General features: G+C 41.0%; 1 protein-coding gene across 8 annotated transcripts in view; it reads left to right on the top strand.

The window, feature by feature from the left end:
* RHBDD1 (rhomboid domain containing 1) overlaps nucleotides 1-20,197 on the top strand; it is a 301,363-nt gene that overhangs the window by 179,978 nt on the left and 101,188 nt on the right. For all 8 annotated transcript variants that reach the window (XM_069213514.1, XM_069213507.1, XM_069213508.1 and 5 more), the window contains 3 exons: nucleotides 2,494-2,582; nucleotides 14,794-14,847; nucleotides 17,159-17,293. In XM_069213514.1, the coding sequence (XP_069069615.1) occupies nucleotides 2,494-2,582; nucleotides 14,794-14,847; nucleotides 17,159-17,293 (278 nt within the window). The remainder of the gene's footprint in view (nucleotides 1-2,493; nucleotides 2,583-14,793; nucleotides 14,848-17,158; nucleotides 17,294-20,197) is intronic.

Genomic DNA, 20,197 nt, shown 5'->3' with positions numbered 1-20,197 from the left:
TCAATCTCCCAGCTGCGATGCAGGTGGAGTATCGAGTTCAGCTGCGAAGCCGGTGGCACATCGTTTATCAGCCGCATTGCAGATGGTGTGTCAAACATTTCCCTCACAGCAGTGTGTGTGTGTGGATTTCAGCTCTTGTTCTGCCAACTTCACCTTTTAATGGCCCACGGACTGGATAGGATACCACTTGGCAGGACAGGAGTCTCAGCAAAGAGTCCAGATACTGGCAGAGGAAGTCTTTGATAGCCGTGAGATTTCAAAACAGGAGGCAAGCCTATTTCAAGCCCTTGGAGATCCTTTTCAGCAGGAATGCACAACAAAGTCCAGTCTTTGTCCCCTTTCAGACAGAAGCAGCAATAGCCCAACAAACCACAATCACAGGCACGGGCAGCAGTTCTCCTAAGCTCTTCAGCTCTTCTACTTGGCAGAGGTTCCTCTTGAATCCAAAAGTGATCTTGAAAAAATATAAAGTATGGGGTTTTGGGTCCACTACTTATATTCCTTTCTGCCTTTGAAGTAGGCAAACTTCAAAGGAAAGTCTCTGTTGTTCACAAAATCCTGCCTTGCCCAGGCCAGGCCCCAGACACACACCAGGGGGTTGGAGACTGCATTGTGAGAGGGCAGGCCCAGCCCATTCAGGTGTAAGTGACCACTCCTCCCTCCCATCTGGCACAGCTGCCTCGTCAGGCTATGCAGGCTATACCCCAGCACCTTTTGTCTGACTGTCTAGAGGGGATTCACAAACATCCCAACTGTCAAACTGACCCAGACAGGGAATCCACAAACAGTCACAGAATGGTTTAAGCAAGAAAATGCCCACTTTCTAAAAGTGACATTTTCAAACTGACAATTTAAAAACCAACTTTACCAAAATATGTTTTTTTAAATTGTGAGGTCAGAGACACCAAACTTCAAATTTCGATCTGCTCCCAAAGGTAATCTGCACTTTAAAGTTATTTAAAGCCAACCCCCATGTTAACCTATGAGAGAGATAGGCCTTGCGACAGTGAAAACCAAATTTAGCAGTATTTCACTGTTTAACATACACTGGACCCTACCCATGGGGCTACCTAGGGCCTACCGTAGGGGTTCCTTACATGTATAAAAAGGGAAGGATTTGGGGCTGGCAAGTGGGTACACTTGCCAGGTCGAATTGGTAGTGCAAGGCTCCATACAAATACACTGCAGTGGCAGGTCTGAAACATGTTTGCAGGACTACTTATGTGGGTGGCACAACAAGTGCTGCAAGTCCACTAGTAGTATTTGATTTACAGGCCCTGGGCACCCAGTGCACTTTACTAGGGACTTACTAGTAAATCAAACATGCCAGTCATGGAAAGCCAATTACACAATACAATTTACACAGAGAGCATATGCACCTTAGCACTGGTTAGCAGTGGTAAAGTGCCCAGAGTCCTTAAGTCAACGAAAACAGGTCAGAAAAATTAGGAGGAAGGAGGCAAACAGTTTGGGGTTGACCCTGCAAAAAGGGCCAGGTCCAACACACATTATTCTAGTTCCTCCGTTTGAAATCTACATTCATCTATTTAAGCATCTAAGCCTAAAATCTGTGAATGTAAAGCAGTTGCCATTTTGTTTTGGTTAGTTTTTATGGTTTGGATTTTGGATTTTGGCCAATATATTTTTCAATACTTATATGTTTTCAATAACAATACTGTTGCACCCTGTGCTATTTCTTCCCTCCCTTCCATGTGAATGTCTTTAGTGCACAGATGGTAATTTTTTATATCAGTTCTTGAGGTATCTTTCCGTCATTCATTTGCCTGAGTATGCAGAGGGCTTGAACATATTTTTGATTGGGTGTGTGGTGAAGAGGCTAGTGTGGGAGCAGAGACAGAGGCATGAAAGTTGGTGTAATATTTGGCTCTTTGAAATCATGAATCAGAGGTGAAAACTTGAGTAATGTGGAGTAATGGTGGTAGAGTATCAGAAAAAGATCAAATATCTCACCTTTTTATTGCTAACCCTCTTTCTCTAAATGCCAGTATTCCTATGCCATCTATAAGTATATTGTATAGCTGTTTAAAATTGTACCTGATCTAAAAAAAAATTATGGCCTAATGTAAGTCAAGGCCAATTGAAAAAAAATCGAGAACTGAACGTTTTTCAAGAAATATACATTCTGCTCAAGTCAAACATAGTTTAAGGAGAAACTATCTAGATTTCACAGAATAATTGGTATTTGTTCGTTATTGTTATTGTTGGTGCTGTTGTTATTGGTGGAATAAGTATAAGTATTATTGTTTTGCTTGAAGCTCTGCAAACCACACTCGAGTAGTCTCAGAACACATTGTGTCGGGTGCATAGATATGGGGTAATGATTGAAACACTTAGATAATCAGTTAACAATAGCAGAGCCCTCTGTGCATGCATGTTGATAGAAAGATGGCGAAGCCTTAGGGAATTGTACTTAGAGATTTATATAATCAGAAACTATAAAGGTTCTCACATAAAGTTCTCTGTTCTTCCTAGGACCTCCTTTGTAGGGCATCTGTCAGGCATTCTTATTGGACTGCTTTATACCCAAGGACCTCTAAAGACGATCATGGAAGCAGTTGGAGGTACGCAGTATATATTATCATCACCATAACAATTGCACACAGTGTTGTATTTTTGTTTGAAAGTATAATGGCCATAACATCTATATGACACTTTTGCTTTTTCATGCTGCTTTTGCTTCTCTTCAGCACCACACTATCCTTTTAATTGTCATAATGTGTTTCTAAACAGCCTTGATCACCGTGCACTCCTAGCACTTTTATGGTTATTTGACACCTCTCTTGAACTTAATCGCTTCACAGTTGATCCTTCATGCACTTGACAGAGATGCTGTGCTGATTGCTGGCCCTGCTCCTTCTAGCACTCAGTTACATCCATTTGGTGGTTATTAGTGCTGCTCATAACTTATCTGCAGTACCTTCTTACTGAGCCTATGTTTACAGGTCTCCCAGCACTTAACTGTCTTTAGGCAATCCTCTACATCAGCAATTTCTTGTCTGTACTGGAAACACACCTCCTCTTTTAATCCTGGGCTCTATTCATCAACAATGTACTGCTTCCTTTACTAGCTTGCCCAGTTGATCGAGTTCTAATGGGGCTCATATTATTACACCATCATTTTTTATATCTACATCCTCCTTCACTGGTCCCTTCTTGTCTTTTGTTCTTTGTCTCAGTATAAATGCAAGTTTCTTCTCATTACTGTTGATAAGATGCAGGTTACATGCAAGAACATGTAAACATGATTATCAACATATTGAGAATTTAAGAGATGTGAATGCGGGCGAGTAGGTCTGGAGGTTGGAGATAGCAGCCGTCCACATCTATTAGGAACCAGTCATCCTCAGCCCCGAAATCTAGTGACAGTCTCTCTGCCCTTGTCAGAGCAGAGAGGGTCACGATCTGAATGCTTCTTACCGCGATAGTCTGTCAATCTCGAGGCACTACCTGGTCTCTTGCTGGTTCTGGACTGACCAAGGTAAGGGCGACCCTTTCTAGAAGCCACGGTGCTGCTGATAGAGTAACACCAGGCAGACAGTGACCTCCAGAAGGAGTCCCAGAGTAAAAAACCCAATCCTGGCAAAAACCTTGGAAGCAAGGAACTCCTGAAAAAGAGGTAAGAAAAAAGAGAAGCTTAATATGAACTAGAAACAGCAAAAACTGCAGACAAGAAAAAACAGGAGAAGTCCAAAAAATCACCGTATATAGGAGCGAGGAGGACCACCAGAACGGAAGTGTTTGCAACGCAAGGAACAGAAGACCAACTGTGCTTATATACTGGCAAACAGGAAGTGACACGCATGAAGTTCCGAAGACACCATCTTGTCTTCGGGCCCTATGGCTGACAGGCTGCCCCCATTAAGGATTTTCACTGGTGGAGTCCAGACACTTTGCTGGTGGAAATCCAGGGTTTCCCCTTCTCCACCTCTAAATGAGGTAAGGGGACCATGAGATGGGTGGAGCATGTGAACTGCAAATTTATGGCTGTTCACTCACAAGTTCTAAATTCCCTCTTTATAATTCATCATGGTAAAGAATATAAATGATAAATGTTTTAACTTGTGACAAAGTAGATAGAAAAAGTAAACTATTGATTTCAGGACATCTGTCACTAGCAGCATGAACTATTTTCAATGAATTTGTTGTATTTAACATTTAATATAATCCATAACCTACAGAGAGTCCTTCCATTGAAAAAAGTGATGTTGACGCCAAGCCTACAAGATTTAAAAAAAAGCTAGTCGCTTTCTCCTTTCACATAGCAGATCGGTGATGACACTGTCGACTTCAACAGAAGCATGTTATGCACAATCTTAGATCTTTTTTCAGATAATTCACTATTGTAACACAGTAACATGGTTGTGATGATAGTTGATTTATTATCTAAAGTTCTGCATTAAATTGCTTTGTCTTGATTACTTTCATTGTTGAAATGAGCACACATGCTTCTATAGGAAAGCTATCAGTGTTACCTTTGTTGGCATACAAACTGAATGTGTATGACAGGTCTAGAGTGTGGTAAGTCTTTTATTGAAAATCACTTTTTTACCCATGCAGTTCATCCTCTGCCAAATGGACAGAACGAAATTAAAAATACAACCATTAACCAGTACATGTGATGTTTTGTTATTGAGCCACCAATTTAATTCTCCTCGAGTAATGCAACATATTTGTCAACTTTGGTATCACCAGTTTGCTGTGTCCTAGCGTGCTATCTAAGATATATTCCAGTGATTCAGACAATGAGACATTGGGCTCATTAGAAATTGCAGAATCGTTTTGTTGAGGTGTTTTTGCTGAACATTAGAACAATGTGCAAACCATCAATATGTAATTATTTAAAGAACTGGGACTAATCTGCCAGTGCAGATCATGGGATTATGGATATTTTGTATTTACAGACTTCAAAGGTGAGCATGTGTTACTTTAGTTTTTTGTAGCTCAGAGAGTGGATAGTGGTATATATTGGGGAGGTGTAAGCCAAGCATCTAACACTGAATGTTCATGCAGTGCACTTTGATTAGCAGGGCATGTCCATTGCAGAAAAGGGATGAAAATGCAGCCATCAGGTGAAGAACTAGACAGAACTAATCAACCCTAAGAGTAAAGGCTAGAAGAAATTTTTGGTTAGATGCATAAAGTTGGATTCACTTTCTGACACCTCTCTGTGATAAGGGGGGATATCTCATTCAGACTTTAATCCCATTAAGTTCTGAGACCTTCCCTTCACTGTTCAGCCCTTTTTTATGCTTAGGGCAGTATACGTTCAGGCCTTCATAAACTTTTGTTTCACAAATGCCAGGCCAAATTTGCAACCATTTTATTCCACGTATTGGAAATCCTAAAGCGACTCATAATTTGTGGATTCTCCTTCACAAAACCAAACAAAGCGTCAAGATGTAGGAAGATGTTGATTTTTCTTTGGTATTACAGGAATAAGTGTTGTGCAAAAATGTGCATGTTTTTCATAGAAATGGCACGTACAAATGGTTTCCTACAATAAGATTACCCTTTTCCCAGCTTTCAATATTCTAAGTGGTATTTGAATTTGCCTATTTTTGTGGTATCTAACTACTTTTAGTTTGTGGTGGGAACATGTATAAAACCCCCAAAACTAGTTGTTGAAATAAAAAATAATGTAAACCAAAAATAGGAACAGAAATAGCTCACTGCATTTTCTTCCGTAATGTTGTGACCTGATACATATTTACAAAAGTAATATACTGTTACATCGGACAGGCTTTCCTGGCTTCAAGAATATAGAGTGTTTGTTCGTTGTCACAAAAAAAGTGATGCCCAGAGCCATCAAGTGAGCCGCAGCCTATAATGGTTTTTATGGTGTACCATTCATAAATCATTTTTTTATGGTGAAATCTAATGAATAAAAAATGTTTTTCAAGGAAACCTCTAAAATTTTTTAATGTGGCTAAATTAATGAGTTTAGTAATTGTGGTTATTTGTACAATTCTGAATTTGGGGTTACCCATAATAATGTGATTCAGAGAGCATTTTGCATAATGGGTTATTTCTTGCACTCTGGCTTACATTAGGAAGCCAAAAATTGAGAGAAATGTTATTGATGCATGCTAACAAGTGTTCTACTACTCTGTGTTCCCATAATTTTCCTGATAAAACCCGTACCCTGCCTGTGTGGCTGAGCTTATCACACATGACAGGAAACTCCCCAAAATGGAACAAGGAAAGGACAAGATTTTTCCTTTCAATTTCATCCGTTCAGATGATGTAGGTAGCTGTGGATATTTGAGTCCAACTTTGCTAGAACTGACAGTATCCAACCAATCCCAGAATGTTGTGAAAACTAGACACCCAAGAGATTCCAGAATGGTGTGATTTGCATGAACCTTACTAAGTTGTTTTTTTACCCCAGAATGCCCTGCAAACTCAAATCTTTGGCTAAAATTACAGATTTTCATCACACTTCTGTGAGGTGAAGTTCCCGGGATCCACACAATTCCTACCAACCAGCATTCCCAAGATTTCTCCTGTTAAAACTGGTACCCCACTAGTGAGGCTGGGCCTACCACGTGTGACAGAAAAGGTCCCAAAACACAGGTAAACATTAAGGATTTCTTTCAAATTCACCCAGTCTCATGATGTAGATAACTATGGTGTTTGGGTCCAGACCCAGACGTCAATCAAGGAATCCTACCAACTTCAGACATTTCTGAAAACTTGATACCCGAGGGAATCCAGAGTGTAGTGACTTACATGGATCCTACGATGTGTTTCCTGCAAACATCAAACCTTGGCTAAAATCATAGATTAGCCTCACATTTCTGTGAGGGCAAGTTCCAAAACCTGCTGTGAGCCACAAAATTCTTACCCACACAGTATTGCCACACTTGTCCCGATAAAAGCAGTAAACCAAGTGTGCGGTTCAGCCTATCACCCATCTAGGGAATGGATTAAAACTGTGACCATATGAAGTCAGTGCGCTACCAATGTGGTCTTTGCATAATCACTGGATTGGTCTGTTCTTATCTCAGGCAGTAAGTCAACCTGCAAATGTATGGTACGGTTTTCGTAGAGAAATTTGAGGAAACTCTGGATGGTAGGAATTTTGTGGCTCCCAGCCGAATCTGAAATTTTTCATCAAAGAAATATGAGGAAAATCTGTGCTTTTTAGCCCCAGTTTGACATTTGCAGTGCAATCTGTGTAAGAAAATGTGTGTGGATCTATGTGAGGTACACCCCCGACTCCCTTCTTTTCAGAATTGTCTGAGATTGGTAGATTTCCATGGGTGCCACCCGGCCCGTCATACCTCAATTGAAGTTCCCATTCGCTACAGGTGAGTACAGTGTCGAAGCTTTCCTCTGCCATAGGAAAAGCATATATGTATTTGCCAGCATTATTGTAGTCAGGTAAATGTGGGAAGAATAAATAGTGTAACATTCCACATTGACAGACACATGACAGATACCATAATTCCACTAGTAGCGTACTCCTGACATTTCCACACTTCAACAATCAGGTGGTGTGTGTATCTTAACATTATGGTACACAAATTGTGAAGAAGGTAAACCCACATACAATGGCAGTCTTCATCACTGGAAGATATCATCTAGCACTGAGAAATCCTTTGTGTTGTCAGCTGTTTGCATAGCACACACATGCAACGATTATTTAGTTTACAGGCAGACGTATGTATGGTTAGAGAAGTGTATGTTTGTTGTATAATCTATGTGAATAGTTCTGAGTGTAGTGTTCCATGTGTCACCCCTGCCTTAATCATCTGCTTTCTACAACATGAGACCCCTATGAATAAAAGTCCTGGCTAAGCTTTTGGTATCTCCTCATGGCTCGATCTCACCCTGAGTTCTGACTATGCTGCCAAGTAAACCTTATCTAGCACCATTTCAGGGCAGTTTATTTAGGCTCAGGAGGACTTGCTGTTGTTGCACCTTTAGCACATTTACCCTACTAAATATAATTCCTTCCACTGCATTGTAGTAAGTTGGTGGTAGGCTATACTGTGTGGTGGGGATTGAATGCGCTATGGCCCTTACCCCAGAAAATGTGAGCCTATCTACATTTGAAAATGGTGGTGAGAATCCTGGAGCAGACTCCAAAATAAATGACACTCCCTCTCAACCTGTGTTAATTCTAAACTTACGTACAATTATGCAGCCTAACGCAAAAATTTATAATTATTAACAGTCGATATATGTATTGATTCTAGTTTTTCACAATTCATTATCTTTTAAATCAGGGCCAGCTTTAGCGCTGGTTGTGTCTGGGGCAAAAATCTTTTTTGATGCCTTCTCCCCCTATTACCTATAAACTCAGATCTTAATGGTACACGTTCCTTACAGAAGGCATATAAACCCTCTGTGCTCCTTCAGGATAAGTCAGAAATACCTAGACAAAACGTAACTCTCTTCAGAAAGAACATTAATCACCAGAGTATTCTTTACATTTTGATTGTTGCCCGAAAACTGGGCAACATACAAGGAACTCTGCAGTGGGTGATTTTAAATGGATAAGTTATATTTCTAAACACAGTGCCCACCCCAAATCAGCGCCAAGTGCAGCTCTGCCAGTTGCACCGCCCTAGAGCCAGTCTTGTTTTAAATACATACTCCGGTATCAAACATGAATCCAGAAAATCTACAGTTTTTTATCAATGATTATTGTTAAGACACACTATCGAAAAGTACATTGTCAAAGACCAACATACAAAATCAAAAAATGTATTGAGAAAAAGAAGAAACCCTACAACCCTCAATCCATTCATTCACACAATCCTAGTTAAAATCAATTGCTCACAGGCATTTATCAACAATCTCAGAATAACATGTCTGTCCACTAGCTCAACTCTTAATACACTGTTGGGTGTTTCTCTTGTGAGGCTAAAAATGTTCAACACAGTAGGTGACTACTTCTCTAGTTCTCCCACTGTCTTCATTATCATTGTCCAGTGGTCTTAAATATCATACATGCAAGGATGGAGGCATTTTTCTATTTCGCAGGGCTTATGTGACATGTGCACAAGAAGCCATTATCATTGAAGTAATTTTCACTACAAGGTTGGCTCACCCTCATCCCTTATGGGCATTAAGAAGACGGTCCTGGGATTCATACCTGATTAGCAGAGATTTATGTATCTGCAGGTGCATGCATGCTGATTCATTATCATTACAAATCGTGAATCATAACTGGATCCATATAAAATTAGTAGGACTCTTTTCGGCCCTGATGAAGGCCAACTAACATATGAGGAGAAACACATCTATATCTTAGACGACCTTGTGAGGCTGGAGTAGTGATCAGCTTCCTGTGTCCTCTTGTTACATTATGCACACATTAATCTTTCCAGGCACAACCATGACTTAATATATCTGTTGTGTTTCTTATACTACTTAATGTTTCCCTCAGGAAGGTCAAACCCATCCAGATGTACTGTCATACTAAAAAGGGGGACTTGATTATTAAGCATGCAAAAGATAATCTGTGGGTGAGAGATCTTTTAAAAACTATAGAGGGGTGTTGTTGCGGGGTAACTATGATCATGTAGGGATTCTACACTATTGTTTTTGAGATAGTGAACGTTATCTACTACACTCCAAGTACAGCTTTCCTAAAGATGACAACACCTTCTTGAATGGTTTTGCCCCACCCCCTCCCACCACCCAATTTGATGAAACATGCATTAGATTAAATCCAATTTCAGCAGCAAATTGGAAAAGATGGGAGCTAGCTGGGATTGTGGGGACAGACAAATTTAACAACTGGGCTCCAAAGGGAAACAGAAGGAAAAAGTACCCTGCAATGAGTGAACCCTTGTCACTGTGGTTTGTGAAAGATTTTATTAAAAATCAAAGAGTTGGTTGTTCAGACTTCACTATGATTCAGCTGATGGTTTTGGTATTTGATCTTTATCAGTTCTTCTGTGCCGAATTACATCACTTTTCAGTCCTTTTCTCTGTCTAGTGATCCAGAAAGGGTTAGATCCTGGCTGTCCAACAACCCTCTGATTTTTTATGCTGCCTCGTTGGATGGAAAAAAGACCTCCTTAAGTGACTTAACACTTGATGGGGCTTATAAACTGTACAGCTCTAGAATGTGAGAATTGTTTTCGTCATACTCCTCACCATATAACCACAGTATGAGACTTTCATTAGGTGACGGGGAACAATGTTGCATGGACTGTACATATGATTTGATTCCGTAGCAGCGTTTCAATTAGCGTTCCTGAAGATGAACAATCATAAACATTATTTTAAATTATAAACATGTAGCATGTATGCAACAAAATGAAAACTATTATGTACCAACAGAAAACTTTCACAATATGATTTTATTAGTACACAACCTTTGAATGTTACCCTACCAGGTAGCAGGGATCGTACGTCATAAGTGGTGGTGTTTGCTGATATTTACAGCATTCCCATAACTCAAAAAGCATGATTTCAGTGTCCAATACAGTACTCATTCAGCCATTACAAGGTGCATTGCCAACTATCTGGGACCCTTGTCCACTATTCTATTATTTGGCCAGATGACTGTGAATAGTTTTTGCTGGGCTCGGTGCGCCCTTATGATGCCCCTCAGTATATTCTATTTGTTATAACGTTACGTCTAAGCCAACAGTGCATGTCAGATCCATACTTTATAAATGGTCTCCAGTAGTGCAGTGTGCATGCTTTTGTCTAAGATAATCAGGCCAAGACAATTTTATGCTACTACACCTCTACTTTCATCCCTTACACTTTTTCTATTGCTGTTTTCATGGGTAGCATTTCAGTGTCTAAAGTGAAGGGCCTGAAAGATATCTCAGGGCATTAATGCATTTATTTCACACATCTGTGTGTTCCCTGTGGGGTCACATATTTTTAATTCAGTGTTGCTTAGGAGTTGCTCGACGAGTGCCTTATTCCAGTACCAAGATGTTACACCAACAGTAAATTACTCAATTACTTACTGGTACTCTTCATAAATGTGATTGACAGAGAATTATTGGGTGCCCTGGGTCGGGAAGGGGAGTGGCTGGGCAGTTACAGATACCAGATGTTGGCAAGTGCACTGTCATGTGTATTTGTGCCCCAGCTCTTCCTGGTGGCTTTGTAGTGTCATCTGGCAGTACAGGGGCTGGTAAACACTAGTCTGGGGTTGTCTGGAACATCATCCTATTCATGGAATGCTCACTGATCCCTTGTAATTGAGCCCGGCGTGAAAGACCTTTTGTGGAGAGAGACAATTACTTCCCTTTTTTAAGGGATAGCTAGCTGCTATTGAAAGCTTCGGATTAGAAAGAGAGCAACCAGCAGCTTTCTTAAATAAGCTTCCTTTCCACAAAATTAATGTTCAAGATCTGAATGTGCCACAGCTTTACTGGAGCTAAATTCTGTCTTTCCAGGCAAACATTTGATTTGAAAGTCTGTGCTTACTCTGTAATTTAACTTTACCCGATCTGATCCAATACCTAGCTGGTGTCAAATTTCCAGTAGATTTTTTCGTTTATTTTAATTTAAATGAATGGGGTTCCTGGTGTTACTTTGGTGTAAGCCTGCAGATCTTCCATTGCCCCATTATGAAGCCTAACCCCTTAGCCATCAAGGGATTTCTCTTGAACCTGTATATGTATATACTGTAAGGCAGCCAACTGCCCTAAAGGCCCTCTCCACCCCTGGCAGCCACTTTTTTGCCCGTTCCCCCTCATGGCCGCACACTTCTTCTTGGCCTCGAGGTAGGAGTTTGCGAGTGCCAGAGCGTTTCTGAACACTGGCCGAGTCCCTAACAAGATAGCCTCATGCCCACTTCTGGGCTTCCTCATTAATAGAAGTGTGAAGTTACTAGCGAGATTTCAAACATTTTGAATAGGCCGGTGAGGGATTCCCTGGCTCCTCCCAGGGCCAAGGATCAAGCTGGTAGGTGGAGCTAAGGGAGGTGCTAAGGGCAGCTATTCCTGTCCTCATCTCCTCCTTAGCAATTCCCACCAGCTCGTGATCCTTTTTTATCTTGGTGGGACTTAGCTCCTCTCACTAGCCATCCTTCCACCCCTAATCCCCAAACTACAGAAATGGCCAAGGAGATGACAGTCAGGAGGGGATGGAGTAGATTTGTTCTTAATCCCTCTCCAGTGATTCCCCACATCCCGATAGACTATCAGACAGCTCCTTGATGTCCCAGTGCTTCTCTGTCCAAGTGAGGAAGGAATTGCGTTTGTATTCCCCAGCAAGGAGACATGTTTTATTTGGATTTTTCTAGAGTCAAACATTGTCTGACACCTTTCTCAGGCACACACACACACATGTTTGTGGACCAGCAAGAGAACCGGACACTGTCTGCATTTTTAAGTAGCCTCAGAAAAAAATCCAAACTATAATTGGCTTCCCACTGGGGAGCAGACACACATGACTGTGCTCCAGTGAGGAGCTTGGGTACAATATGGGTTTTTCTTAGCCTCAGAAACCAGCCAAACTCTGCTTGATTTCTCACTGGGGCGCAAACACACACACATCTTGGCCCTAATGAGGAGACATGGACACCCATCTGTGTACCACTAAGGAGTATGGCAGCTGTTTGAATTTTTTTTCTTTGTCTCAGAAAAAGTGCGTACAGTGCCTTGCTCCTTACTTGTGGTAAGGGTATGCCCAGATGTGGGTCCCATGCTCCCTGCACCACGGGATTCCAGCTAGCCTGGATAATGAAGGGTGATACCCCAAAACCAGTCCCAGGATGCTTGTTTCCAGTCCAGGGAGGACCTGACTTGGCAGTGCGGGCTGGACTGTTCCCATGGGGAACAGGGTCAAGACTGATTTGCATATGGCTGGGTCCAAACTGGGTGGCATGGTGGGCAAAAAAATGATGGCTTAAACCCAGATCTTTGTGACTGGGGAGGAATGTTTGCATTGTTGAGCATTATGTCTATCATCTGTTCTTTTGGCTTCAGCTCCTTACTTGGGTACATACATGCAAAGATGTGTGGGCCAGTGAGGAGCATGGACAATGTTTGGATTTTCTTTCTTAGCCTCAGATAAAATCCAAACCATGCATGGCTCCTTGCTGTGGTGCAGATATGACTGTGCTCCATTGAGGAGCCTGGGCACTGTTTGAATTTTTTCTTAGCCTAAGAATAAAGTCAACCTGTCTGGTACACAGAGACACACAAGTCTGTATCCCACTGAGGAGTCCATTGTTTGGATTTTTTCTTAGACTTAAAATAAACCCAAAGATCTCCTGGCTCCATGCTGGGGTGGAGACCACACACACACACATTTGCACCCTAGCGAAGAGTTCAGAAGCTATTTGAATGTTTTTTTAGTCTGAGAAAAAAATCAAATCACCCCTCACTCCTCAGTGGGGTGTAGACACACGCACACACATCTGTGCCCCAAGAAGGAGGTGGACAATGTTTGAATTTTTCCTCCGCCTCAGAATAAATGCAGAGTTCACCTAGGCACCTCGCTGGAGCACAGACATGCATGTGTCTGCGCCCATTGATGTGCCAGTTGATGTTTGATATTTTTTCTTATGATAAGAAAGAAAAAAACAAACAGGTCCGCCTCCTCGCTGAGGCTCAGACGGACACATTTAGGCCTGGAGTCATCCCGCAACTAGGGAAGGCTATCAATTACAGACATTTCGGAACTCTAAACAGCAGCAGGAACCCGGGGTGGGGTGACTTGTAAGGGTACCACCACTTTTTCTTACCCAAAATTCCCTGCAAGGGCAAATATTGCTTTAAAAATATTTCCTCACATTTCAGTAATGGAAAGTTCCAGAATGTGTGGAGAACAGCAAAACTGCCAGCGCTCCGTGTTCCTACAGATCTGCTAATAAAAGCAGTCCCTAAAAAGTCTAATTGGGTCGTCCTGATCAACCGGCCCAACCTCATCCGCGGGGTACTGTTTTTATCAGAAGTGTGGGAACAAAGGATGGCTGACTTTTACCCTGGCCGAAAATTCTGGAGTTTTGCATCAAAGAAAAGATAGACATTGTATTTTTCTTAATCCAAACAAACACATTACCAGCAATTCTGGTTTCGAAATGTACTGGGAGTCGTGTATTCATGCCAAATCACCAGAGATTCCATTGTGCCTCTAGTTTTCAGAAGGGTTAAGAGCTGATATGATTCCTGGGTGCCAGCCAAGCTGCACCCAAATTCCCTGGTGTCTAGAGTGTGGATCCCTGATCAAAACCATGGAAACCTCACCCTCACAAGACTTGGGGAACACAGATTCGGAATAGGCCTTGCTAGGAATATGATTCTGTGTGATGAACACTGCTACAGTTTTGTGATATGCACTAATAACGTGTAATTGATTGTTCAGACTACATTCCCTAGGATCAGCCATGTATTCAGGACAACATTTCCTTGGTTAATGTTCTGGGATTTATGTTTGTCCATTTGAGAATACAACAAAATACTGAGCAGTTTTGTTTGTAAAAAAACAAAAAAGATATCTACACATTTTTCATTATGTCTTCATGCTGCAATGAGATATTGATGCTGATTTTGCACCAATACAAAATCCAGAATATGCTAACAATAAATAATGTAGTTTGTATGGTGCAGAATGAGACCAAAGCTGTACATGTGCTTGAACTATCTAACATTCATTTTGTTAAAGTAGTCAAACACCCTAACAGTAAAAGTGTATGCGTGCCACAATTTAGGTAATCATTTCCTTATATTTTAAATGTGTCAGTACTTTAACTTTGACAAAAAAGAAAGTGAAATGAAGACAGATTATATTTTATGACCCATGATTGTTTTTCTAAGTCAGTCTTTCTTTTATTCTCGGTAGGCATTCTTATGTACGATGGACGTTCTGCACAACGGACATTCTACAGCAGTCATGGTAAACATTTACCTATTTTATTTGATGATGTACTGTATATATGTTGCTAAGGCAACTTCCTTCATGTCATAAAGCCTTTGCAATCTTTCATGGTATTAATATACTGACAGTGCTAAATGTACTGGGAGATCTCTAGTCCTGTTAGTTCCGCTTTATTGAGAAGTTATGTCCAATGAAAAAGTGGACCACCTTCAAAAATCATAATTCGCCCTTGTCTGCCCATGTACTTTTTTACTAAGAAAGAAGGGGGACGTGTTTTTTTTAGAGTGATAGGCCAGACTCCCCAAGTAGATTGTTTCCACTTTACGGACCGCTCTCCTGCTCAAGGTGATGCAGAGTGGTTAGACAGAATTGGCCATCAGATTGCAGATTAAACTCCACACAGCCCAGAAACAGTTTGAACTCCATACAGCTCAGAAACAGTGACTAAAAGTAAGGTGTGTTCAGTCATGTCTGGAATATGTGTCCATGCATCGAAGGCAGTTTAGGTCAGAATTTTGTGTTTTGCATGTCTCTAGCATGGATGTATCATGCTTATAGAAAACATAGAAGAGTGAAACCTCCTTGGTGTCTTTGAGGTGGTGCTCCAGGGGCCAATCCAAAGACAGGGACGCCAGATAGTCTTAACCCTGCTCTGCACACCACATGTTAAGGGGTTACTCCTAGCTCTATTTTCTCTTGCATTGTGCAGGAAGAGCACATACCTGTTGTTGAGGATTTCCCGTACCTTCAAATATTTCCTCCGTACCTGAGGAATCAGCTAGTCTTTACGTCCTTCAACAAAAACTGTAGATTTCTCTCTTTAGATATATATTTAGTCCGCTGTTCAATTGCATCTTAAATGACTATGTCCCACTGGGGAGAGCCTGCCGTACAGTCCTACCACCCAGAAGACTAAATTCAGAATACCCAGGACTTTCTTAGTCACACTTGCACTAACTGATATCTTAATAACACTGCAAAGCGGCTGCTAGTCACGAGCCAAAGCCATAAAAACAAGTACATAAATAGAACTAACTTGATGGGACTCGAATCCCATCAGTGGAGGACAGAACAAACAAAATGGATGCAAGTGACAAGTGGAGAAGTTGGGAGTATCCATGAGTGATTTACAGTATTCACGTGTAAGGGTTGCATGTCATGTTGTGTGTGTGTGTTTTTGTGTGTGTCTGAGTAAGCGCTTTGCATTCATATACAACGAATGTGCTAGCCTAATTTTAAACCAAATGTATTTTTTACGGTACGCTACACACATACTATGCTAGTCTCTGCTTAGGGAACTTTGGGCCAGATGTATCATTTTTCCTAATAGCGATTACCTAATTGCGATTTTCATGCGAATCACAATTAGGTAATTGCTATTTGAATGTATGAAAATCCAGGGGTTTCATTTAGAGAATCCCAACAGTTCGCAAATCGACCTACCTCATTAATATTCATGAGGTAGTTTGCAATTGTGAATGGCTATAATCACAGGGATGGTGGCCTGCTGAGCTCAGCAGACCACCATGTCTGTGATTGCCTTTAAATAAAGCAATATCTTTTTTTTTTAATGCAGCCTGTTTTAGTTAAAGGAAAACGGGATGTGTTTAAAAAAGAAAAATGCAAAGTTTTCTTTTCTTTTTTTAAGAGTAGGCAGAGGTCCCAAGGGTGCTCTTAAAAATGTTTTTTTCATGCATTCACAAAGGGGAAGGGGGTCCCTTGGGGACCCCTTCCCGTTTGCGAATGGATTACCACCTACTTGAAGTAGTTGGTAAAATGCAAATGTTTTGCGACCGCATTTCGGTCACAAAACATTCCTACATATTTCTGCGATTCGGTAATAGGAAGGGATGCCCTTGACACGCCCCTTCCTAATACCGAATCGGTATGTAGTCGCAATTCCAATTGCCGATTCAGTAACAAGTTGTTGATTCGCAAATTGGGCTTCATACATACCAAAATGCATGATACATCTGGCTCTTTGGTATTTCTGACACTATTTTACACAGTTCTTTTTTCACACCACCTGCCTCTGACATTTTTGGATATGATTTAGGTGTCCCGACCGATGTTGGAGATGCATATGCATGCTGTGTGAATATCCTTAAAATAAATTATTTGTTCAACGAATTTGCATTGCATGCCATTGAATATTTCTTCTACTATGCTCTGGGAATGCACGCTTTTCCAAAACAATGTGGCAATTGCATTTGTATCATATATTCTTAGCGTTGTCAATTGTTCTACTGTGTGCATGCCAAAATTGTCACTTTCTTTTTTTGGCAATTTGTATTTATGAAAGATAATATTTTGCATCATGTTCTTCCAGGATATTCTGGATATAGAAGCCATGGAAACCAGCATGCTAGTGAGAGCCAACCAAGGGACTACTCTGCATATACGGGAGGGCTTAGCGAAGAGGAACAGTTTCAAAGAGCGCTCCAAAACAGTTTCAATGAAAGAGGTACAGGCTGTTAAGCTTAGATTTTTTTTTTTTTTTATGTGTCACTTAGATTGTGCATCTTTCTGGGAAAGTTCAGCCTAACTGATGAGCATTCAGACAAATTACAGAGAGGTCATTGGACTAAGCGTGGAGACTAGACCACTGCAATGAATTTCCGCAGGTGGTTGTAGGAGATTGGCACCAGATTTCATTATTGGGACTGTGATTTTAACCAGAGTGGAAAAGGGGAAGGCAAAATAGGGAGAAAAACACAATGGGAGAGGAGTCACAGGTGAGAAAGCAAATGGAAAATAACCAGCAAGAGTGAGATACAGAGATAGGAAGTGTAAGGTGGTGGAAGAATTAATAATAGGATGGAATCAAAACTATGTGGCCTTAATATCCAGTAAGCCTTGCATTCGCTAGTGCAGGCGGCAGGCTCCAAAGGAGAACTATGGACCCCTGGCGGTTTATCTACAAATTAAGTGCCACTTGAATGTTCCCTGCAAACCTAACACACTGCCCCTGCAGTCTTTAGTCTCATGCAGAATATTCTGCAGTCTTTATGCTGCCCTAAAACCACTGTTTTGAACTGGTTTAAAATCATAAATGAGGCCTTAGAACAAGTTTCTAAGGGCTATGTAAACTAATTCCATTCAGATTATTTTTCTGTGTGTTTAGTTTATGTGTATATCTTGAAAATATGGCATAGATGGGCCTTTCTTGCTATGAACACCTCTGAATAAGAAAGTATTATTAAAAGATAGCAGTTTTTATATAAGATAATCTACATCTGCAATTCTTAACCTATGGCTTTGGGACCACGAGAGGTCCACGGCGCCTATTCAGGGGGCCGCAAATGATTAGAAAATTCAATAATATTTAGATTAATAAGCTGTATATAATTAATACAGCAAATTGGAAAATGTTAAAACATTCTGTAGGTGTGCAGGAATTTGAAACTGGAGAATAAAAATTAAGCTGCTATCCTCAATGTGATTTGTGGGAGCAGTGCAAGTTTTATGTTTTGTTATGACTGTGTGTATGGTGCACTTATCACCCATGAAGCGCTTGAGCAGGTTTGTAAGTGTGTAGTCTCTGCTGAATTATTCAAAGAGCCAGGTCCTCAGCTTCTTCCGGAACTCAAGAAGTGAGGAAGAGGCTCTGTGTATTGAGGGAGGTTGTTCCTTGTTTTGGGTGCGTTGTAGGAGAATGAGCGACCTCCTGCTCTGCCTTTGTGAATACCAGGGTTTGTGCAAGTTAGTGTGAGGCAGAGCGAGGTGTGAAAGTATACGCGGCTGTTTAGGTATGCTGATCCAGTCTTGTGTAAGTCTTTGTATGTGAGCTTGAGAAATTTGAATAGGCCGTGCTTGTAAATAGGGAGCAAGTAAAACTCCTTGAGATGCTTGTGATGAGTGCTTGAGTGACTGTTCGTCTGGTGTTTAGTGGCAGCCACTTGAAGATCTTTTATAGAAGGCATATGATGTGGAATAATGAGGTGCTCACTCAAGTGCATCAAACAGAATATAGTATGGACAATGGGTGTCCTCAACTGAATTTAGAAAAGCTCCAACTTTCCCTTTAAAAATACATTTTAAATTTGTTTGTTAATCAAATGAAATATTTCATTGTTTGTGCATATGTTTGATGGATGCTTGTTTCTGTATTTTTGTGTATTGTTTTGTGGTCCAAATCATTGAAATTGCTTAAGCCAGACACCCTTTTTTCTAGTAATAACCCGGTGGGGGTCCCCTAATTCTACTAATCATTAAGTGGTGGTCCTCAGAAGTTGAAAGGTAAAGAATTGCTGATATAGGTGATTAGGTCTTTGATGTAATGCTGTTTTTTTCTGGCATTTCTTATCAGGATTTCTTTTTAATGTGATGTCAGGAAGAAGCGTTCTATACTATAAATACGTCTGTAAGTGCAGTGCAGTAGCAGTATCACACAAGATGTTTTGATCCTTCCAGATGTGTGTGGTTGTTAATTTGTGGACTCCTAATTAAGATCTCATGGAAGTGTCACAATCCGTCACTTTGCCGCTGGGCTTTGATTTAGTTTTCTCGACTCGCTGATGTGTACTAGCTTCAAATAAACCCCTTTATGCGGATCGCTGTTCTTATAATTGGTACTTCCTGTGAAAGTCGTTTCACATCAGTGCATTTTGATATTCCACAGCATCCCAAAAGCCCTCACACATTCTCGCAGGAAACATACATTCTCTTCTCTTTAACATCCACCATGAAAATGTTCAGAGCCGGAATCTCAAAGGATTCTCCAGATCACGTGCGAAGGTGGCCCTTGCAACGGGGTACACTGTAAGACTTCAAATAGTGTAAACGTGAAGAATCCTGTGGCCATATGAACATCAATTCACCGAAATGCTAGGGGTAGCGGATATGACATCATATGCCATTTGACCTTTACTTTCACACACACGGTCGCTCACTTAAACACACACTCACCCGCAGGCACGCACACAACATACATTTAAAAGCATTATTACTCAGCTCAGCTGCCAGGAATGGCCATATTCCAGCTAATTGAACTCCATTCTTAGCACGCGCTGCCTATGTGTTCCTGGCACTGATTTTGCTATCTCTGAGGCCATGCAGGGGTCGCAAAGGCAGTGCCAGGGTCGCAGCTTCGTCCCCTGGCGACCCCCTAAATTACGTTCTGGCGTAAACAGTTTAATGTCGGAGATATATGGATTTATTGGCAGTAAAACTATCCTATCCACTGTATTTTAATGTTTATGTAAATTTTACTTATTCTCATAGCACTATCAAAATTACTACATAACATGACGGACGCTGCGATGCCACCATAATGATGGATTTATGATCTATAGATGGTAATTAAGGGAGACCTTCGAAAATCGGCCTCCAGTGCCTTCAGCCTTCCGGGGAAATGCACAGTAGATTT

Source organism: Pleurodeles waltl, chromosome 11, assembly GCF_031143425.1.
Source record: "Pleurodeles waltl isolate 20211129_DDA chromosome 11, aPleWal1.hap1.20221129, whole genome shotgun sequence".
NCBI lineage: Eukaryota > Metazoa > Chordata > Amphibia > Caudata > Salamandridae > Pleurodeles > Pleurodeles waltl.
This window is presented reverse-complemented; position numbering and strand designations above follow the sequence as displayed.